The sequence below is a fragment of the Delphinus delphis genome, chromosome 18 (genome assembly GCF_949987515.2).
Source record: "Delphinus delphis chromosome 18, mDelDel1.2, whole genome shotgun sequence".
Lineage (NCBI taxonomy): Eukaryota > Metazoa > Chordata > Mammalia > Artiodactyla > Delphinidae > Delphinus > Delphinus delphis.
The window spans coordinates 12,093,854-12,118,054 of record NC_082700.1 but is presented as its reverse complement, the minus strand read 5'-3'; the positions used below and the strand labels follow the sequence as shown (position 1 = coordinate 12,118,054).

At 36.2% G+C, this 24,201-nt stretch overlaps 1 protein-coding gene across 7 annotated transcripts in view; it reads left to right on the top strand.

The window, feature by feature from the left end:
* The window catches only part of SPART (spartin), a 41,225-nt gene extending 18,378 nt beyond the window's left edge, over positions 1 to 22,847 (top strand). For 6 of the 7 annotated variants that reach the window (XM_059996039.1, XM_059996044.1, XM_059996038.1 and 3 more), the window contains 5 exons: positions 1,837 to 1,960; positions 6,364 to 6,558; positions 7,589 to 7,747; positions 7,825 to 7,915; positions 21,202 to 22,847. In XM_059996039.1, coding sequence (XP_059852022.1) covers positions 1,837 to 1,960; positions 6,364 to 6,558; positions 7,589 to 7,747; positions 7,825 to 7,915; positions 21,202 to 21,475 — 843 coding nt within the window. In that variant the 3' untranslated portion in view covers positions 21,476 to 22,847. The remainder of the gene's footprint in view (positions 1 to 1,836; positions 1,961 to 6,363; positions 6,559 to 7,588; positions 7,748 to 7,824; positions 7,916 to 21,201) is intronic. The other variant, XM_059996045.1, reaches the window with a different exon arrangement.
* Positions 22,848 to 24,201: the final 1,354 nt, after the last annotated feature.

Below are 24,201 nucleotides of genomic sequence, written 5' to 3'. Positions count from 1 at the left end.
GATGAAAGTACATAAGTTGTCTAGAACGCTAGGTTATACCTTCCACGTAGATGAGTGGTGTGGGAAGCAGTTAAGGAGGCTCCTCCTGGAAGGCACTATGGCTAAGATGAGTCCCGAAGGTGAAATAAGCAAACCTATGGTGAAAGAAAGTAACGCTGTGTGAGTATTGAATTGTAAACAGTTTCGTACTGTTCTTTGTTGTATTCCATATTATAAGTGCTCAGTAATTGTCTTTGGAATTAATGAATATCACATGAATATTCTACTTTTACTTGCCAACCGTCACTGTGGGTTATGTTGAGCATCTTAGACCAGCTTTATGAGGACATTGGGAGTCCAAAATGGAAGTTAGAACTTCATTTTTAAAAATTTAATTCCTTGGTTTAAAAAAAATCCAATTATATTAAAATATATATATACTTTTGGAAACCTTTACTCCCACCTTTGTCCCTGTCTACACCATTCCTCCTGCCACTGTCGGTAATTACTTTTATTAGGATCTTGTGTTTCTTTCCTGGGTTTTTTGAGGCAAATAAAAGCAAACAAAATCTGTAATTATTTCTCTCCCTTTCTTATACATAAGGGAACATCATATAGAGTGTCCTATATATATATATTTTTGATAATAAAGTCTGGGGTAAATAGAGAACTTCCTCAGTCTTTTTTACCTTATATTTCATTGTATGAATATATCATAGTTTCTTTAATCAGTCTCTTATTGAGGGGTGTTTGGTGTGATTGTTTGGTATTACAAGCAGTGCTTCAATGAATGACTTTGTAGAGCCATTGATTCATACATCTGCAGGTAATTCATCAAATAAATTCTTAGAGATGGGGTTACTGTGTCAACAGGTAAATGCATTTGTAATTCTGATAGATTTTGCTACATTGCCCTCCCTAAGGAGTATACTATTCAGCACTGCACCAGTAGCTGTTGGAGCATACCTGTCTCCCCACAGCCTGCTCAACAGAGTGGGTGGTCTATTTTTTGGCAATCCGATGATGAGAGAAATATATTGGAATATATTAATTTGCGTCGATTTTATTATGAGTGAGTTGAGCAAATGCATAAGGGTAACTTGAATTTTGTTTTCTGTGTGATGTCTAGTTATGTTCTTTGTCCATTTTTATTACTGGGTTGTTAGTCCTTTTCTTCACAATTTCTAGGAGCTCTTTATATATTAGGGACATTGGCACATTGTCAAAGATAGAAGTTGCAAATTATAATGAGGTCTGAGTTAGCCTACTCCTGAGTTTTTAGAATGAAAACAAATTTAGCTTTGAGATTTTGAATGTTGGCCCTAGCTGTTAAATTAGCAAAGTACAAGTATTTCTGTTTCCCATTTCCATTCAAATGGAATGGTAGATTCTGTGTTTATATACTTTTATTTACTTTTACTTGATTTCTGTCAAAACCAGTTTATTTGGATACATTCTTCCTTACTGACTGAGTCATTTAACAGAAATCTTTTAACCTTACTGAGTACTGTATGCATACATACCGATATCTAGGGGGTGATAGCTCTATGAAGGAACTCAGAGTGGTCAAAGAAAGAAAAAAATTAATCAATTTAAATATAATTTGATAAATGCTGTATTGGAGGTATGTTGGTATTTAAATCTTACCAATGGTACCTAACATAAGACCAGAACAGTTTTCACCTTCACGGTGGTTATGGTATTGCACTTTATGTAATAAAATGTACTTATAACTAGGTTGCCTGGAAATATTTTCATTAATTAGTATTTGTTGGCTTAATATTTTATTACAAAATGCTTATGATTTTTCCTCCTCTTAGTATTTATTTCACATTTTGAAATATTTTTACTGTTTAGACCAAAGGTACTTCAAGTGAAGAAGTTAATCTGAGTCACATTGTACCTTATGAGCCAGTTTCAGAAGAAAAAGCAAAGGAATTACCTGAATGGAGTGAGAAAGTGGCTCAAAACATTTTGTCAGGTATTATAGTAATGTTAACTTTTTTGCCTGCATAATGTGAAACCTTTGAATCCCATTAGAGAATACTTGGAAAGATACTATTTTATGTTTTGGTTTTAAATGGTCAGTTTATAAATATTTAAAAATAGAAGGAACTAGTCTCTTTGAATATCACATATTGTCATATTGGTGTAAGTTCTTCTTGATATATTATTCTCTGTTTTACTCTTGGGAAAATTGGTAATGGAAAGCTTCAAGAATCTCCAAACTTTCAGAATAGCTCTGAACATAAAATTAGTTATTTTCTTTTCCCCTTTGAAATTCCCCCTTAATCTTTTTTTCTCCCCTCTCCTTCCTCCTTCTCCACCAAAAAAAATGACATTCATCCATCTTTGGAAGCAAAGTAGCACTCGCCTAACTTTATGGCAATACAGGCATGAGGAGACCTGAGAATTATAGCCAAGCTGTTTGGGAAGTAGACCCTACTGTTTAATTATGGATAGAAAGGGCTTCAGATCATTTATTTTAAAAACAAAATAATCATTACTGACACATGTGTTTATACTTTAATTGGTTAACAGTTTAACTGCAGTAGCTCTCAGATTGAGACCTTATATTTTGTTTTTTAAAAAACATTGCCAGTCATTATTATTCAGTAAGTCAAATTCATGACCCAGTAAGGGGATCTTGACTAGTTATTTAATAGACTATCAATATAGGTTTCCATCTCTGGTTTATAGGTTTAAACTCATTAAAATAATGGAGGTGTCTAAAGCAGAGGAAATCTTTAACATGAAAAACCAACAAACTAAAATAAGTGAAAAATGATTAAGTAGCTAGGAGCAAACAAAATATTTTGCCCAATGTCAAAGAGCTGCTTGAGACAAGTAGAAAAGATAAAGCCAAATTTTCAAATATATGTGTAACAGTTAAAATTTATCCTTGAAAGAGATTTTTAAAGAAGTTGTAAAGGGACTTCCCTGGTGGTCCAGTGGTTAAGACTTTGCCTTCCAATGCAGGGGGTGCAAGTTCAATCCCTGGTTGGAGAGCAAAGATCCCACATGGCTCCCGGCCAAACAAATAAAAATGTAAAACAGAAGCAATATTGTAACAAATTCAATAAAGACTTTAAAAATAGTGCACATCAAAAAAACAAAAGTTGTAAAGAAAAACCTTCGCTCTTACTACCTTGCACCCTAACTTTACAGGCTGCTAAGTTGTTAATTAGGTCAGTGTTCAGAAAATTAGCCCTTATCCACACATATGTAGATAACTAAATTCAAAGGTAATTAAGTTTTTGAGTTTATACTGCTGTAAGACTGTATAGTATCCATGTGTAACAAACCATGCCAAACTTAATGATGTGAAACAACAATTTGTTTACGCTTAGGAATTCTGTGGGCCAGGTATTCCAAAAGGTCATATCAGGGATGGCTTGTATCTGCCTCATAATGTCAGGGCCTCAACTAGGAAGACTCAAAGGCCAACTAGTGACTCAGTAGCTGGGGGCTGGAATCATTTGAAGGCTCCTTCAGTCACACTGAAGTTGGCATCTGGGTTAGGAGAGCTCAAGATCTAGGACTGCCTACACATGACCTCTCCATGCCTCTTGACTTCCTCACAGCAGGGTAGCCTTAAGCTCATCTGGCATCTGTGTAGTAGCTCAGGGTTCAAGTGTGAATGGTCCACCAAATAGGCAGAAGCTGCATTACCATTTCTGACATACTCTTGGAAATTTCCAGCATCATTAGTTATAAGCAAGTAACAAGCCTGCCCAGATTCAAGGGAATATGACATAGACCCCACTTCTCAATGGGAAGAATGTCAAGGTCATGTTGAAAGAACATGTGGAACAGGAGATACTGTTTTTGACCATCTTTGGAAAATACCATGGGCCACAAAATCTTAGGACTCCTAGGTACCATACAGATTCCACACACTGGTTCTATTCGAAGGAGTAGATCATCCTGAGAGCCAGCTAATGCTGAGGAGAGATCTCTTCATAGATTTCAAAAGAACTGTTAGCAGTGCATCATTTGAAAATGAGCCAAAACTACCTTCTAGTAACACTTAGAGACCTTCTTTACTACTTGGGACTTTAGTCTTCAGGCTTGTAACTCTCTTCCTTTTCATCCTGTATCCTCAGGGCTAGAGTTTTAGCAATAGCCCTAATAATGACATTAAAACTATTTAACTGCCAATCAGAATACCTGTCTCCTTATATACTTTTTAATAGGTAGCATGAAAAACAACTAGCTCACTGAATACTTAAGGTACGAGTTACAGAGAAAGTGTAAGAAATATCCAAAATTTACTCCAGAAAAAATTATCTGATCTGTCAAGAAACTATTTCTACCTGACTCATGTAGGTTCTGTACAAAGATGAGTAACCAGGGATCTAAACTGAGCTCATTCACCTTAGCCCAATGATGAGTAAAGATCAGTAAAAGCTATAGTCTTATACTTAATGAATGTAAGAGGTGAAAAAACAATGCTTAAAATTTACACATGTAGAAAATTGGTGTGAGAAGCTTAGACTTACATTACACTTTAAGAAGGCAGCTGCCAAACATTTTAGATGGAGTAGAGTCTAATAAGCTAATTTGGGAGGAGGTAGAAGATTGGTGGCAGTAGACTGAATAGAGCCCCCATTGGGTTAGGTTTGAATTAGGTCATTTTATGTCATCTGCCAACCTCTCATTTATTCAACATTCATTCATTGCCTGCTATCTCTCAGCATTAACTGGGTGTGTAGGATGCAGACATGGATAGAATATATCTGGCATTACACATGCCATTTAAAAGATCTTAATAGCTACCAATGAAATACTGTATTTCCGTATCTTCTATTGCAGCCTCTACAGTTTTAATTATCTCTTCCATGGTGATATCTTGTTTATAATTAACATCTAGTTTTTCTCTTTATTAGTCCTGTGACTTTTCATTTATCTCACTTCCACTTATTTTTCTGAAAGTCATCGATGGACTCCATCCCCCTTGTTTGATATAGTTTCTTTGTAGGATTATAGTCTACTTGAGCTCTCCTTTGTTCATTGTCATTTTATGATTTATTAGTTTTCCTTAACTTCAAGTTCAGCTGTTTTTCACCTAATACTTTTCAATCTATAAGTTAACTCTAAAAACATATAATTTTTTTCTTGACTAGACATCTTCAGTCCCTTTATTGTTGTGTGAACTCCTGGCTGGAAGCTGTTTGCCTGGGTTTGAGCCCTGATCCTCTGCCAAGGGTAGGACAGTGGGGATAGGGTTGGAGCCGGAGGTGGACATGTTGTCTGAAACAGGAAGAGAAACACATCAATTTTTCCAGTCAGTTACTACTTGGTACTTTTCATTCACATTTTTAAATGGGTATGATTTTCACATCATTGGATGCCTGCTTACTAATGGGCTGAAGTAATTATGTAAAAACCATGGCACAGATCTTGGAAAACATACTTAAGTATTTTTAAAAGCTCATTGTTTCAGGGTATAGCCAAAAAGGAGATACTTAAAATTGTAACTCTCCCCAGGGGAGGGTAACACTTTCCTCCCCCCTCTTACGGAGAACTGTTCCCCTTGTGTTTGTTTTCTTGGTTCTCCCATCTCCTTCCCACTTCTCCTCTTCCCACATGCTGTCTAGCTCAAGGCCTTTTCTTTTCTCTAGAGAAGTCTCTGTCACCCTGCTTTCTCTCTGACAATCTCTGCTTCTTTCATTCTTACTGCAAGAAGCATGAGCAAAGCAAAAGGCTAGGGCCTAGTCTCATGAGAAATAGCTAGAAATAGCTCAATCTTCTTTTCTTTTAGAGTTTTTCTTCTCCTGAATTTTTTGGGAGTTCTCATGTCTTTGTCGTTCGGTTTAAAGTGCAAATTAAAAGGTGCTGAGATCAAGGGATTTGGGATTGAGGAAGGAGCAGAACCCCCTGCCTTATGTCTTTAGCCCAAAGCAAACAAGCAAAAGTTCTGCCTTGGTGTTTGAGATACAGGTTGTTGGTGTATCTGTCAGCTTCAAGGCTTTGTGGGGGAAAAGTGGTGCCTGGACTAAGGCAAAAAGAACAAGGGTACTGGGTCTTCTAGCCAAATACCATCGTAATGGCACCAAGACCCCAAATTAGTCCCTAACAGTAGTATACTGTGGTAAGTAATATATAGAGATGCCTACAAGTTGTAGTGACAGCATAGAGTAATACAGAACTGTTGTTGAGTGATACATGACCTAAGTATTGAAAGACAAATTTACTTAGAAAAGGTATGTATTACAGGCAGAACACTACAAGTACAAAGTTGGCTTGAAAATTTATGGCATGTTTGGGATTTGAATATTGAACTCCTTGGTTTTTTTTTTCCTGTTGATCAGTTATTTGTTAAAGGGCTCAAAGGTATAATCAATCCTAATTTTGTGCAATTCAAAAATTTCCTTTAAAAAGGTGCTTCCTGGGTGAGTTGGGGTTTGGTCAAAGGTGCTGAGTTTACTGGCAAAGCCATCCAGAAAGGCGCTTCTAAACTCCGAGAACGGATTCAACCAGAAGAAAAACCAGTGGAAGTTAGTCCAACTGTGACCAAGGGACTTTATATAGCAAAACAGGCTACCGGAGGAGCAGCGAAAGTCAGTCAGTTCCTGGGTAAAGTAACTTTAGATTCCTTTACTTTTTTTCAGTTAAATAAAAATAATCTCTTAGTCCAGGTTAATCTAAATCTCATTTAGATGTTTTAAATTTAAGAGTAAAGAATTAGGACAAAGCAGTTTTGCCTTTCTACTCAGGGTAGAATCAGTAATCCAGCAACATCAACCTGAGAGCCTTAGAAATATTTCAGGCACTTGACACACCTACTGATTCAATATCTCCATTTTTATAAGATCTCTAGGTGATTCTTATTTGCATATTAAAGTCTGAGAAACACTGGTTAGGGGTGGTTTTGTTGTGTTGGAGAGGGGAGTGTGTGTGCATTTGAAAAGGAATGTATTTGCTATCCTTGAATATGACACATTCTTTTAAGGACAACTCACTGCATAAGCAGTTGAGAGTCAAGAGTGAGGGATGTACTGTCTTGAATAAAGCTGACTTAGTGATTCTGGTGTCAGCCTTCCCTAGTAATATGCCTCTAAACCCCTCTCCTTTGAGGATCACAGCTCTAAAGTTTGGTATTTTAAGATGGTCAGATAGCTCCTTAGAGGATTGTCATAAAATTTAGTAAGATAATCTTTTTGGTATTTGGTATTCTTTGGAGTCAGATTTTTGGTTTGTTTACTTTTACATAGACTTAAATACTTTATTACTATTTCAGTGAGTATTTGCTGATAGGGAGAAAAAGTATGAATACGCTTAGCTGGAAAACATGAAAGTTGGACCTACCAGTCTTGCATTGCAGATAGAAAAGGTGGATGGTTCTCTTCTAAGCAAATTGCCAAAAAGAACATTATATTTAAGAGTCAATAATCTCTGCAAACACATCCTTAAACTAAGCAATAGCCTTTGTTTAAAAAGTAACCAGCCCTGTTTTCATTCTTTTTTAAATAGGAATGGTAACATTATACAGTAAAACAACTTCAGATGCTCATGGAAGACTTTTGCTAAGTGAGAGTGGTAAAATCAAGGGAAGAATACATTTTTTGCTAAGTTTTTTTTTTTTTTTTTTTTATGGTTATATTAGTTGACGGAGTTTGTACTGTAGCAAATTGTGTTGGAAAGGAATTAGCTCCACATGTCAAGAAGCATGGAAGCAAACTTGTTCCAGAATCTCTTAAAAAAGACAAAAATGGGAAGTCTACCCTGGATGGTGCTATGGTTGTAGCAGCAAGCAGTGTTCAAGGTAACATAAAGGTCTAAAACTTTAGGAAGATCTTTTTGCTGAGGGCTGGTTTTACTTACTTTTAAATGTATTTGCAGGATTTTCAACTGTCTGGCAAGGATTGGAATGTGCAGCTAAATGCATTGTTAATAACGTTTCAGTAGAAACTGTACAAACTGTCAGATACAAGTAAGTTGAATTTTATCATTTTAATGATGAAATCTCTTGTAGCATTTGTAAAACTCTAGGACAGTTAAAATGATTGTGTAGTTATTTTTATTAAATATTTGATAAAACAGTTTTTTTCACTTGCTATTTTTAAGTAGGGAGAAAAATTAAGTTTTAGCAAATTAATAGTATTACTGTGACTTTGCCTTTATATTACTATTATAAATACTTGTTCATCATTAATGGAAAGAATAGGTTTAAGTTTTTTTTTTAATGCCTGGAATTTCTGTATGCCTTATTAACTGCATGTTCTTGATGGGTGATGTTTGCCTATAGTTTTGACGGGGAAAACTTGAATTATAATTAAACTGTTATACTTTGTTAATACTAGCCCCTTCTATATACAAAGAATGTTAAATTTTCACACCTTATGAATCTACCACTGTGCATCTGTATTGGAATAGACAGATGGTATGAGAAGACCTACCATTAAGAAATAGACAAACATAGAAATGAATGATTTATTCAAGCTTATCTGATAAGTGGTATTAAAGATAAGACTTAAGAACAGGATTTTCTGATTTTAGCTCTTTATTCTGTCTTTATAAGTACTAGAGGGCTAAACTTAAATTTAGTATGAAGGACCTGAGTTGCTTTCTTAGTTTTGAATTAGTTTAGATCTTAATATTTAATTTTATTTCGAAGAAAAAAAATAATGGTGTTCTCAACTCTTGGTTATTTGTGTTAATTATTTACTCACTGACAGCATTTGAGTTAATACTTATATATCAGACATTGTGTTCAGTGCTTTCCATGTGTATTATTTAATCTTTAACACTATTATCTCCATTTTACAGATGAAGAAACCAAATGCTTTTGAGCCTTAAATACTTGTTAAGGATTGTACCCCCCTAGTAAGTGGTAGAGCTGGGATGTAAGCCAGGTCCCCCTGTCATGCAGTATCAGAGAACAGTGCTGGGCCAACACTGCCCTTAATGGGATATCTCTGCGAGTTTAGTATCTAGAGTTATTTTCTAACACTACCTAGCATGTGTTTAGACTCCCTCCCACCACAATAAATTACCTTTGGTTTAGGAAATACTAACTTAATTTCCAGCCTGAGTTGATTTTATCTGCTCAGTCTGGGGCATGCATACCTTAGAATCAAAGCAACACAGCCATATCATCTTGGAGTGCCGATTTTACCAAAGGATTTGGAAAAGAAAATGCAGAGTAGATCTGAAATTTTGGTGGAGATGTAAAACTCAAGTCTGCCAGCTCACTTCCTGCTACTTGTGGCATTGACCTCTAACACTCTTTTTTGTTATGCCTTTCAGGTTACTTTGATGGATGAGTCATAATTAGGAAAATGGTTTCTTCTTTTGTTGCAAGAGTAGGAGAAAGTCAGAGTGTCTTTTAGACCAAAAGTGGGTTATTTTCAGATTATCATATGTTAGCACAGATAAATAGGCAATCATATGATTAAGTAGGAAGTGCTTTATTGGGTTTGCCCATTTCCTACTTTAATGAAAAAAAAATGCTTACCTAAGTACAGTTAAGTGGAGCCCTGTTAAAAGGTTTGAGATTCACATAATGAGGAAGTACAGGTTTTGGTGTAGATTTTGTATTTCTGTCCTTAGTGAGGAGAACTTAATATGATAAATAGGGTATTTTAACAGTGGTTCTGAGCTAATTTATTTCTGTTATGGTGTACATTGCTAGTTTTATCCTTTCCTCCAAAGATTCATGGAGTGAAAAAAAGTAGGTGAGAATTTAGTTAAGTAGGTTTGTATTTCCAGTTATAAGGGTACTTTAGTCTTAGCAGTAACTTAATTAGAAAACTTGGAAAGATGGGAGGGACAGTGGGGAATAACAGGTTTTGTCCAAGTAATACTGTTTTCTCACTTATGAATAATCTAGCTTAGAAGTAGAAATTGCTTTTTAGGGGAAGAAACTGCAAGTATTAAACCAGTAATAACTCAGTGATATTTATCACTCAAGAATTGGAAAAGCTAGTTGTTCTTTCATTTAATTTAGTTCTCGATAATTTACATAAATTTACATTTATTTACATTTATGAGTTTACATTTATTTACACTGTGAAAATTATCTGATAGAGTGAGCATTTGTGTTTTTCTGCTCTCATCCAACTGATGGTTGTATAGTAAAGAAAACTTATTATTTTTGGAAAATGTGTATTCTTATTGTCTGTGAGAAATTATTTCCCCAAGTAGTCATGTAACATTTTATGGAAAAACTCAAACGAACTTTTTGGCCAACCCAGTATTATATAAACTTCTTTATCTGATTTCTGGTAGTATAAGCCAATGCAGAGGATTATTTTTTTAATCTAGGCTATTTAAAGGCAGTTTGTATTAGAGAAGTATATTCTCTATGCCTTTTATGGTTTTGATTATGATTCAGGACTGTGTTCATTGATTATGAATGATTTACCTAAAGATCTATATAATTAATTACTCTCCTAAATTTTTAAGGTAAGTGTATAAGAAATATTTATTAAGACTTTATTTTTTTGGTTACATTAATACTTTTGTCCTATTTTAGATTTAGGAACATGAAGACCTACAGGAACAATGAAAAGCAATTAAGTAACTTTAAACCTGCTATATTTAATTGCAGTATAGTATCTATTAAATAATTCATCACTCTTCTACATAGCTTCTAAAGTTCACCTTTAAGCTCCTTTTTTTCCACTTTAAATTGTTTAGAGGAAAATAATATAACTTCAGTAAGTTAGGTGCATTTTTCGTTTCCCCTCAGTAATATTTTATCTTAGAACACATTTGTGAAGAATAAGCTTAGTAAAAATATTTTCCTGTAAGAATTTACTCTTATAAGGTATAGTATTTTATTGGTTTATTTAATGAATTTTAATTAAAATTCCCCTTAAATTTGCACTGGGTGAAGGGGCAAATTCAAATCCATTTGAGGGTATCTCCTTTGGCAGATGTCATGTTACCCAAAATGAATTCTATATAACATCTACTCAGGAGTTATATAGGATCAGTCTTCTCTTTTCAATATGGTAACTATACAAATATTTAAACACAATCATTATATCTTAACTTATTTTTTCTTTACTAAATACTCCCAGATTAACAATTCCATATATAGTTTGAATTCCAGATCCTTCCTTCATCAGTGTTGTTCTCAAAATATGGAACCCAGAATTGAATCTAATGTTCCAAAGGTCTTGTGACCAGATTAAATACAGTAGGGTTGCCTCTCTTGTTTTGGTCATATTTAGCATGTGATAAACGTGGCACAGAAAACAAAGAGTATATCTTTATAGTAGCTGTTACTTTATTGGCCCATATCAAACATGGGTTTGTTTTTTTCACTTTTATTTTATTTATTTTTATACAGCAGGTTCTTATTAGTTATCCATTTTATACATATTAGTGTATACATGTCAATCCCAATCGCCCAATTCATCACACCACCCCCACCACCACCACCCCGCTGCGGCCTTCCCCCCTTGGTGTCCATACGTTTGTTCTCTACATCTGTGTCTCAATTTCTGCCCTGCAAACCGGTTCATCTGTACCATTTTTCTAGGTTCCACATATATGCGTTAATATACAATATTTGTTTTTCTTTTTCTGACTTACTTCACTCTGTATGACAGTCTCTAGATCCATCCACGTCTCAAAGAATGACCTAATTTCGTTCCTTTTTATGGCTGAGTAATATTCCATTGTATATATGTACCACATCTTCTTTATCCATTCATCTGTCTATGGACATTTAGGTTGCTTCCATGACCTGGCTATTGTAAATAGTGATGCAGTGAACATTGGTGTGCATGTGTCTTTTTGAATTATGGTTTTCTCTGGGTATATTCCCAGTAGTGGGATTTCTGGGTCATGTGGTAATTCTATTTTTAGTTTTTTAAGGAACCTCCATACTGTTCTCCATAGTGGCTGTATCAATTTACATTCCCACCAACAGTGCAAGAGGGTTCCCTTTTCTCCACACCCTCTCCAGCATTTGTTGTTTGTAGATTTTCTGATGATGCCCATTCTAACTTGTGTGAGGTGATACCTCATTGTAGTTTTGATTTGCATTTCTCTAATAATTAGTGATGTTGAGCAGCTTTTCATGTGCTTCTTGGCCATCTGTATGTCTTCTTTGCAGAAATGTCTATTTAGGTCTTCTGCCCATTTTTGGATTGGGTTGTTTGGTTTTTAGATATTAAGCTGCATGAGCTGTTTATATATTTTGGAGATTAATCCTTTGTCCGTTGACTCATTTGCAAATATTTTCTCCCATTCTGAGGGTTGTCTTTTCATGTTGTTTATGGTTTCCTTTGCTGTGAAAAGGCTTTGAAGTTTCATTAGGTCCCAGTTGTTTATTTTTGTTTTTATTCCATTACTCTAGGAGGTGGATCAAAAAAGATCTTGCTGTGATTTATGTCAAAGAGTGTTCTTCCTATGTTTTCCTCTAAGAGTTTTATAGTGTCTGGTCTTTATTAGGTCTTTAATCCATTTTGAGTTTATTTTTGTGTATGGTGTTAGGGAGTGTTCTTATTTCATTCTTTTACATGTAGCTATCCAGTTTTCCCAGCACTACTTAGTAAAGAGACTGTCTTTTCTCCATTGTATATCCTTGCCTCCTTTGTCATAGGTTAGTTGACCATAGGTGCATGAGTTTATCTCTGGGCTTTCTATCCTGTTCCATTGATCTGTATTTCTGGTTTTGTGCCATACCATATTGTCTTGATTACTGTAGGTTTGTAGTGTAGTCTGAAGTCAGGGAGTCTGATTTCTCCAGCTCCGTTTTTTTCCCTCAAGACTGCTTTGTCTATTCGGGATCTTTTGTGTCTCCATACAAATTTTAAGATTTTTTGTTCTAGTTTTGTGAAAAATGCCAGTGATAGTTTGATAGGGATTTCATGGAATCTGTAGATTGCTTTGGGTAGTACAGTCATTTTCACAATATTGATTCTTCCAATCCAAGAACATGGTATATCTCTCCCTCTGTTTTTATCATCTTTAATTTCTTTCATCAGTGTCTTACACTTTTCTGCATACAGGTCTTTTGTCTCCTTAGGTAGGTTTATTCCTAGGTATTTTATTCTTTTTGTTGCAGTGGTAAATGGGAGTGTTTCCTTAATTTCTCTTTCAGATTTTTCATCATTAGTGTATAGGAATGCAAGAGATTTCTGTGCATTAATTTTGTATCCTGCAACTTTACCAGATTCATTGATTAGCTCTAGTAGTTTTCTGGTGGCATCTTTAGGATTCTCTATGTATAGTATCATGTCATCTGCAAACAGTGACAGTTTTACTTCTTCTTTTCCAATTTGGATTCCTTTTATTTCCTTTTCTTCTCTGATTGCTGTGGCTAAAACTTCCAAAACTATGTTGAATAAGAGTGGTGAGAGTGGGCATCCTTGTCTTGTTCCTGATCTTAGAAGAAATGCTTTCAGTTTTTTACCATTGAGAATGATGTTTGCTGTGGGTTTGTCGTATATGGCCTTTATTGTGGTGAGGTAGGTTCCCTCTATGCCCACTTTCTGGAGAGTTTTTATCATAAACGGGTGTTGAATTTTGTCAAAAGTTTTTTCTGCATCTGTTGAGGTGATCATGTGGTTTTTATTCTTCAATTTGTTAATATGGTTTATCACATTGATTGATTTGCATATATTGAAGAATCCTTGCATCCCTGGGATAAATCCCGCTTGATCATGGTGTATGATCCTTTTAATATGTTGTTGGATTCTGTTTGCTAGTATTTTGTTGAGGATTTTTGCATCTATATTCATCAGTGATATTGGTCTGTAATTTTCTTTTTTTGTAGTATCTTTGTCTGGTTTTGGTATCAGGGTGATGGTGGCCTCATAGAATGAGTTAGGGAGTGTTCCTTCCTCTGCAATTTTTTGGAAGTGTTTGAGAACGATGGTTGTTAGCTCTTCTCTGAATGTTTGATAGAATTCACCTGTGAAGCCATCTGGTCCTGGACTTTTGTTTGTTGGAAGATTTTTAATCACAGTTTCTATTTCATTACTTGTGATTGGTCTGTTCATATTTTCTGTTTCTTCCTGGTTCAGTCTTAGAAGGTTATACCTTTCTAAGAATTTGTCCATTTCTTCCAGGTTGTTCATTTTATTGGCATAGAGTTCCTTGTAGTAGTCTCTTAGGATGCTTTGTATTTCTGCAGTGTCTGTTGTGTCTTCTCCTTTTTCATTTCTAATTTTATTGATTTGAGTCCTCTCCCTCTTTTTCTTGATGAGTCTGGCTAATGGTTTGTCAATTTTGTTTATCTTCTCAAAGAACCAGCTTTTAGTGTTACTGATCTTTGCTATTGTTTTCTTTGTTTCTATTTCATTTATTTCTGCTCTGATCTTTATGATTTCTTTCCTTCTTTTATCTTTGGGTTTTGTTTGTTCTTCCTCCTCTAGTTCCTTTCGGTGGTTTATTTGAGATTTTTCTTGTTTCTTGAGGTAGGCTTGTATAGCTATAAACTTCTCTCTTAGAACTGCTTTTGCTGCATCCGGTAGGTTTTGGATCATCATGTTTTCATTGTCATTTGTCTCTAGGTATTTTTTGATTTACTCTTTGATTTCTTCTATGATCTCTTGGTTATTTAGCAATGTATTGTTTAGCCTTCATGTGTTTGTGTTTTTTATGTTTTTTTCCCCTGTAATTCATTTCTAATCTCATAGCGTTGTGGTCAGAAAAGATGCTTGATATAATTTCAGTTTTCTTAAATTTACTGAGGCTTGATTTGTGACCCAAGGTGTGATCTATCCTGGAGAATATTCACTGTGCGCCCTTGAGAAGAAAGTGTAATCTGCTGTTTTTGGATGGAATGTCCTAGAAATACTAATTAAATCTATCTGGTCTGTTGTGTCATTTAAAGCTTCTGTTTCCTTATTTATTTTCATTTTGGATTATCTGTCCATTGGTGAAACTGAGGTGTTAAAGTCCCCCACTATTATTGTGTCACTGTCGATTGCCTCTTTTATAGCTGTTAGCAGTTGCCTTATGTATTGAGGTGCTCCTATGTTGGGTGCATATCTATTTATAATTGTTATATCTTCTTCTTGGATCGATCCCTTGATCATTATGTAGTGTCCCTCCTTGTCTCTTGTAACATTCTTTATTTTAAAGTCTATTTCATCTGATATGAGTATTGCTACTCCAGCTTTCTTTTGATTTCCATTTGCATGGAATATCTTTTTCTATCCCCTCACTTTCAGTCTGTATGTGTCTCTAGGTCTGAAGTGGGTCTCTTGTAGACAGCATGTATATAGGTCTTCGTTTTTTTTATTTTTGTCTTTTTTGAGGTACATGGGCCTCTCACTGTTGTGGCCTCTCCCATTGTGGAGCACAGGCTCCGGACGCACAGGCTCAGCGGCCGTGGCTCATGGGCCTAGCCGCTCCATGGCATGTGGGATCTTCCCGGACCGGGGCACAAACCCGTGTCCCCTGCATTGGCAGGCGGACTCTCAACCACTGCGCCACCAGGGAAGCTTCCCCTGGGTCTTGTTTTTGTATCCATTCAGCAAGCCTGTGTCTTTTGGTTGGAGCATTTAATCCATTCATGTTTAGGTAATATCGATATGTATGTTCCTATGACCATTTTCTTAATTGTTTTGGGTTTGTTTTTATAGGTCCTTTTCTTCTCTTGTGTTTCCCACTTAGAGAAGTTCCTTTAGCATTTGTTGTAGAGCTGGTTTGGTGGTGCTGAATCCTCTTAGCTTTTCTTTTCTGTAAAGCTTTCAATTTCTCCATCAAATCTGAATGAGATCCTTGCTGTGTAGAGTAAGCTTGGTTGTAGGTTCTTCCCTTTCATCACTTTAAGTATATCATGCCACTCCCTTCTGGCTTGTAGAGTTTCTGCTGAGAAATCAGCTGTTAACCTTATGGGAGTTCCTTTGTATATTATTTGTCATTTTTCCCTTGCTGCTTTCAATAATTTTTCTTTGTCTTTAATTTTTGCCGGTTTGATTGGTATGTGTCTCGGCATTTTCTCCTTGGGTTTATCCTGTATGGGACTCTGTGTTTCCTGGACTTGGGTGGCTATTTCCTTTCCCATGTTAGGGAAGTTTTCGACTATAATCTCTTCAAATATTTTCTTGGGTCCTTTCTCTCTTCTCCTTCTGGGACCCCTATAATGCGAATGTTGTTGTGTTTAATGTTGTCCCAGAGGTCTCTTAGGCTGTCTTCATTTCTTTTCTTTCTTTTTTCTTTATTCTGTTTCGCAGCAGTGAATTCCACCATTCTGTCTTCCAGGTCACTTATCCGTTCTTCTGCCTCAGTTATTCTGCTATTGATTCCTTCTAGTCTAGTTTTCGTTTCAGTTACTGTATTGTTCATCTCTGTTTGTTTGTTCTTTAATTCTTCTAGGTCTTTGTTAAACATTTCTTACATCTTCTCAATCTTTGCCTCCATTCTTTTTCCGAGGTCCTGGATCATCTTCACTATCAATGTTCTGAATTCTTTTTTTGGAAGGTTGCCTATCTCCACTTCATTTAGTTTTTTTTCTGGGGTTTTATCTTGTTCCTTCATCTGGTACATAGCCCTCTGCCTTTTCATCTTGTCTATCTTTCTGTGAATGTGGTTTTTGTTCCACAGGCTGCAGGATTGTAGTTCTTTTGGTTTCTCCTGTCTGCCCTCTGGTGGATGAGGCTATCTAAGGGACTTGTGCAAGTTTCCTGATGGGAGAGACTGGTGGTGGGTAGAGCTGACTGTTTTTCTGGTGGGCAGAGCTCAGTAAAACTTTAATCTGCTTGTCTGCTGATGTGTGGGGCTGGGTTCCCTCCCTGTTGGTTTTTTGGCCTGCTGGGACCCAGCACTGGAACCTGCCCATTCTTTGGTGCGGCTAATGGAGGACTCTGGGAGGGCTCACACCAAGGAGTACTTCCCATAACTTCTGCTGCCAGTGTCCTTGTCCCCACAGTGAAACAGAGCCAGCCCCCGCCTCTGCAGGAGACCCTCCAATACTAGCAGGTAGGTCTGGTTCAGTCTCCCCTGAGGTCACTGCTCCTTCCCCTGTGTCCCGACACGCACACTACTTTGTGTGTGCCCTCCAAGGGTGGAGTCTCTGTTTCCCCCAGTCCGGTCGAAGTCCTTTAATCAAATCCCACTAGCCTTCGAAGTCTGATTCTCTAGAAATTTCTCCTCCCGTTGCTGCACCTCCAGGTTGGGAAGCCTGACGTGGGGCTCAGAACCTTCACTCCAGTGGGTGGACTTCTGTGGTATAATTGTTCTCCAGTCTGTGAGTCACCCACCCAGCAGTTACGGGATTTGATTTTACTGTGATTGCACCTCTCCTACTGTCTCATTGTGGCTTCTCCTTTGTCTTTGGATGTGAGGTATCTTTTTTGGTGAGTTCCAGTGTCTTCCTGTTGATGATTGTCCAGCAGCTAGTTGTAATTCTGGTGTTCTCACAAGAGGGAGTGAGAGCATGTCCTTCTACTCCGCCATATTGGTTCAGGACCTCTGTCCAAACTTGGGTTTTTTAAAAATGAACCTTTTATTTAAAATCTGGACCTTTGTCTTATTTTTGGACAATTGATATTTGTACCTAAATAAAAAGTTTACATTTATTCTTGCTTAATTGCACTTTGTTGATTTTGACCCATCATTAAATCTATAATTTTCGCTTCAGATTTTGATGTATGTCATATTAGCCTTCCATTTTGTGTTACCTGCAGATTTGAAAGACATGTCTTCTTTACATCTTAGATATTTTCCACAATTTTTTGTGGATAAAATCTATTCACATGCTTACTGTAGCCTTTCCTCCTGACTGATCTTTCTCCAAGATCTAATGCTTAGTGAGATTGGTGGGTCAGCTGTCTACAAATCTCCTAACAGTATTGTCATTTCTCATCTTTCAGTTTTGTCTTATTAGATACTTCTTAGCGTGGTTGTCTTCCACACCCATTCATTAAATATTGGTTCTGTCTAAGGAGTTACTCTATACTCCCTTTTCTGCTCTTTGTGTATATCATCTGTATCTGTGGCTACAATTACCACCTGTATTTCAGCAACTCTCAAATCTATGTTTCCTCTTAACTTTTAATCTTCAGGCTCATACATCCCAACTACATACCACTACAGCCATTCAGTCCCTGAGTCTTGTTGTTTTATATATTCATCCCTTTTGCTTCAGCTTCATCAGCACTACCTTAGAATAGATTTTCTTCATGTTTCATCCAGCTCACAACTTGTTTCCTAACTTGTTCCTCAGTCTTAAACCCTTACAGTTCACAGTGTAACCTGTATTAGATCTTTCTAAAACATAAATTTGGTCATGCCATTCCCATTGATTTCAAGATAAAGTTTAAACTCCTTAGCTTCACCTACAAGGTCCTTCATAACCCATCTGCCTTTGATGGATAGACTAATAAGAAGCTATGTCTATTTTAAATATTTAAGGTTAATATTTCTAAGAATAGTTATGAAGGTTGCATGTAAATTGAATTTTAGGCAGATTTATTAGAAAGTTGTGACTGAAATTTTGCTATAATTAGTGAAATCTGGAATCACTGCCAGTATGCTGTTTTGCTATACATTACTGAATGCACTGGAGAAATTTCAGAAAAGTCTTATTCAAATTGAAAATTGAATCCCATTGACTTATTTAGAGCATTCTTTATATTCATTTTTATTCTTAAATTGGTAGTGTTACTCAGTATATAAAATGTAATTTAATAAACTCTAATTATAGTTAACTTTTTAAAAAGTAAGAATAAAAATTAAGCTTTATTTTTTTAAATGTTTGCTAGAGATAGGCTTTCTAGGAGTCTTTAACTGTGTAGTTTGAATCTGAATAAAGAAAAGAACTGAACAGTTATTTATCAAGCAAGAGAAGAGAGTAGGTGCCTGCCAGGAATCCTGGTTTTAGGGCATATTGGGAAGCAGAGGTAATAAGTGAGGATGTACTTAAAAAATAAACACAACTGCTGAAAAACTATTGTATAGGGTCTTTGAAGATAACTGTATGTTTAGTACTATGGAATTTTCAAAGTGCTTTAACATATACATCTCATTTTATAAGATAAAGGAGAGGAAATTGATGAGATGCAAAGAGGCTGAGACTTCACCAGGGTCCTGCAGCTGGTTGTTGGCATGGTCGGTATTAGAATCTAGTTTTCTGGCTCCCAGTTTGGTACTTCCCTCCAGATTAACAGGAGTTGCTGCTAAAGTGGAGACAGCATGGAAGAACAAGAAAAATCATCAGGGGACCAACACAGACTTCTTTTTCAGTATATTATTTTTTTTTAAATGTAGTCTTTAGAATTGTATTGCATATAGAAATATCATAAGTGCAATTTGAGGTATCAAACTGCATCAGTAGAATAGGGAACATGCGAAATACTCAGAAGTGGAAGTTTATGAGTCTGGAGGATTTCCTGTGCTCGAAAACACTAATACGGCCACATTCTTAAGTTATCGTTGTCACTTCATTGTAGCTAACACAGGCCTGGAGAGAGAAGCCCTGAGAGAAACCTGCTCAACCAGGAGTTACGGGCACACTTCCATTGCTGAAACTGCTGCCACCCCTTTCTCCTAATTGAGCCTGAGCATTCCACCTGACAATAGCTTTTGTGTCTGGGGCTTGGTTGACTTGGTTGACTGAGAAGGCCCAATGTCTTCTGCAACATCAGCAATCCTATGGAGTGCTGAGGGGTTGCAAAGCAACCGGGACAGGCAGAAAGCAGTCAGAAGCTTTTCTGTTGGGTAACTGTTGAAATAGCCCCAATCAAGAGTGGTATAGACATAAGGTTTGACAGATTGTAGGCTCTGCTGTGCCCTGGCTCTGATTAACATTAGGCAAAGGACAGAACGAGATATCATTCAGAAGCATAATAAGATTATTTCATATTTCTACACTGAAGTTGAAAAAAAAGACAAGCATGAATAAGCCAATAGGCTCACAAGCCACTGTTTTAGGCCAGGCTAATAGTAATAGAGTACTTGTTAATTCAGAGGACAGATCCGGTGTTAGAAAAAATGTCCAGATATTGGGTCTCAATGCATCTAGGAAACTTCAGTGTGTCCTGGAGAAAATTGTAAAATTTTGCCTCTTTGTTCTTGTATATTGTTTAAGCAATCCTCTACTTGGGGAAGTGTATGGACAAGAAAAGCTTTAAAAGCCTGGTACTTAAAAAAAAGGTAAAGAGTAAAACAAGAAGTAGGATAAGTTTTAGTGTCCTTGCTTAAGACCTCAAGTTGTATTATTTTCTTATGGAAATGGTATTAAACACCATCAGCGGTATTGATTATGGTCAGGAATAGCTACTTTTGTGTAATGCTTTGTAATTTCCCAAGCCCTTTGCTATACATATGAACTCAAGAAACTCTTAGATGGATAGGGCAGGACTTCCTCATTTAATTCAGTCAACAAATATTAGATGTCAGGCACTGTTCTAAGTACTTAAGATACATTAATAAACAAAGTAAAGAGATCTTTCTCTAATGGGGTTTATATTCTAGTGAGACAAACAAGCCAAACAAAAAATATTCTAGTGAGACGAACAATAAGCAAAACAAAAACAATGGGTGTAAAAAAGTTCTATAGTATGTAGCAGACTAAGTTATAGAAGAAAGAGAAGTTTAAGGGGGGGATTGATTGGCAGTGGGGTAGGACATGTGAGATAAGGCAATTAAAATAGGTTAAATACTGAGAGGATAATAGCTGACTTGAAGAAGGTGAGGCAGTTAGCCACATGCATACCTGGGGTGAGAGTAGTCTAGGCAGATACCAGCCAGTACGAAAGTCATAGGGCAGCGCGTGTGTGCTTGGTGGGTTCAAAGAACAGCAGGAAGGCCAGTGAGTCTGCAGTGGGGTGGAGTGGAGTGAGGAAGAGTGTTGTAGAATCTCTGCTTAGAGACAAACTCAGATTCCAGTAGTTTGAAAGACTTAACCAAAGTCTAGTTAAGGTAGAACTCAAAACCATTTATAGTGACCTATAGTTGTTTCAGTTAGAATTCTCTTATATTTCCAGAAGAAGATAAAAAAGGAAATATTGACTGATTAACAACCTTTATTATAATTTACATTTTATTCTTCAGCATAAACAGTCTTTATTACATTAATCTCAGCCTCAGTTTATTTTCACAGTGTTTTTGCTAAAGGAGAAAATAACAGCCTTGGCACAGTGTGATTTTATTCTTTACTGTGTTTTAAGTTATTAATTAAATTGAAACCTAACTTCTGATTTTGCTTTTGGATAACATGCTAATCATGTGACCTATTTAATACTAATTCAGAAGATCTTAATTTATATTTGTAATTTCATTGTATTTTCTCTAATCTTTCTTTTAAAGATACGGGCATACCGCAGGAGAAGCTACACACAATGCAGTAGATTCTGCCATCAATGTTGGTGTAACTGCCTATAATATTGACAACGTTGGCATCAAAGCAATGGTGAAGAAAACTGCAAAACAAACAGGACACACGCTGCTTGAGGACTATAAAATTGTTGATAATTCTAAGGGGGAAAATCAAGGAGGAGGAGCAAGTGTAAACATGAAAGAGGCGAAAGATGAACAGAGAGAGGCACTAGAGAAGGATGGGGCAAAGAAGAAAGATAAATGATGGAAGTGCTATGAATTGTCTATACCAAAGCCTTACAGATGGATGCAATTTTGTTAAATGGCAAATGTGGAATTCCCTGCAGATTAACCAGGATTTTTAAAATGTATTCATTCCTACAAAGTGACTATTTCATAAGCTTTATGTCATGTATTCTACTTCTAAGGAAAAGAATCAGTATTCTTGCATCTGGCCTTTAGAAATACAGTTACATTCTCTGTGAGTTGATTTTTTTCTAAATGTGGCTAAAATATTTTTGCAGTTAAAATAAGACTAATAATAGATGTGCTATAAATCTCATTAAACCTAACGTTAAACTATTTTTGTATTTGCTGTCTTTCAGAAAGCAAAGTAGGAAATTATATATTTACCTAAAATTTGGCATTTAGTAACCTTAGTTATGTTTGTACTGGGAATGAATGCTTTAAACATTGTTTCCTCTTTTTGCACTAATTGTGGATTTTTTTTTAGGTGCTTTTGAGAATTTTCAGTCTGTAAGCTAAACAAAAACTGTAACCCTAAATGAAAAGAATTCTTGTATAACATTTAAAAGACTTTTTCAAAACAAGGAGTAGACTAATCATGAAAAATAAAATGAGGTTCTATAAAATCATTTGGTAGCTTATCTCTTTGTTAGGAAATGGAATGGTCTTTTTGATTTTAAATGAATACAAATAGATTTTTAAGTCTTCTAGATTTAGCCTGTTATTGATCTGTTAGGAGCCTGGGAAATTTGGGGGTATGGTTGGTATTGTATCAAAATTCAAAGTGATTATTATCAGCTTAATTGGACAAAAATGTAATCACTTTACCGTGTCTACTTCTGTAAGTTTTGCCAAAAGGCTGACATTTAGTAAAAACTAAAATATAAACAGTTGAGTTTATGTATGATAAATAATTTTTATTTTGGGATTCAGTCATTGGAATTTTATATATTAAAAAGCCAATAAATTAAATTATTAGAAAGGTTTTACTCATAATTAAGGTAAAGAATGTGAAGACTTTAGGCTTTAATCCATGGTGGCTAGGCATAACAGTGTCCACTTTGGCAGAAGAGAGGATATTCACAGACCTATAAGCTACAAATATGTAAGTAAAATAGCTAGTGGCATTTTATTTTTATTTAATGATTTTAAAAGATTGGTATTGGTTTTCTTAGTATAGTCCATTTTAATATTTCTGAAACTCCAACTGCTATTTAGTTTATTAGGCTTTATTTGAAACTATATAAAGAATGCACTTTGTGAATAAACTGATTTACTTGGCCTCAAATGTATTCATGGGTTTGTATTTCAGGGACACAGAATTGGTGGAGCCTTTCCCTAGGGCCAAGGATAATGTACTAGTTAAAATGGAAATAAAATTGAATTGGTAAATAGCTTCCAGTCGGTCTCTGCCTTATTTAAGTTTAAGAAACGGAATGACACATAGTGGAGCCTAAAGTTTAAAAAATTACCTTAGAGCAGAGGTCAGCAAAATTGGACTTGTCAACGGGAACCTAGTTGTCCATTTCACTTCATTCTACTCTGTTCACTTGTTTGTGGGTTGCTTTTTCAGATCAACAGCTAGACAAAATTTTGGTAAGTATAGCTTCTATATTCCAGTTCTCCAGAGAAACAGAACCAATATGTATTATAAGGAATTGGCTCGTGCAACTATGGAGGCTGCGAAGCCGCAGATCTGCAGTCAGTGAGCTGGGTACCCAGGAGAGTTGATGTGCTGTATCAGGCCAGGTCTGAAAGCCTGAGAATCAGGAGCACCAATGATGTCTATTCCAGTCTGAAAGCTGGTAGGCAGGCCTGAGGCCCAAAGTGCTTATGTTTCAGCCTGAGTCTGAAGGCCAGAAAAGACCAATATACCAATGAAAGCAGTCAAACGGGAAGAGTTCCCTCTTATTCAGCCCTTTTGTTCTATTCAGGTCTTCAGCTGATTGGGTGATGTCCACCCATCTTTTAAGGAGGGCAATCTACTTTACCCAGTCTACCGATTGAAATGTTAATCTCACCCAGAAACACCCTCACAGACACACCCCGAATGATATTTGGCCAAATGTCTGGACACCCCGTTGCCCAGTTAAGCTGACAATAAAATTAACCATCACAGCTTCTTAGCCTGGTTTTTATTTTCTAGAGGTCTTTCTCCTAGGTTTTCTTGGCTTTTTGAGATGCAACAGGTCTAGTGTCTGACAAACAGTTCTCAGTATCTACTGCTACCAGGGTTTTTCCTCACTTTGCCTCTACAGACTGTCATTCCCCCATGCTGTACTGGGTCGTTTTCTGGCATTGCCTCTAGGAACCTACTAGGTATAAAAATAATGATAGCTAATGTTTAGGTAGTGTTAAAATGTTCTAAGTACTGTCACACAGACTAACTCATTTTAACCTCACAATATTCTTATGAGGTTATATCATTACAGTCTTCATTTTACAGAATAGGACACTGAGGTATAGAGAGGTGAAGTAACCTTCCCAAGATGTAAGGGAACAGTATGAAAGAAGAGGTCACACACATGCTTCAAAAAGGAGGGCCTGTTAGGCCGGGCATCTTGTCTTTCTTAAACAGAGGTAGATGGGGAAAGACAAATGGTCTTATTTCCTCTGATTCCAGCTGCTTAACAAATTAATTTTTTGTTATAATTCTATTGGCTTAATAATTGGTAGAAAATTTCTTGAGATATTAGCAAAATAGATCATCAGCCCTAGATTAGCAAAATAGATCATCACTACCTA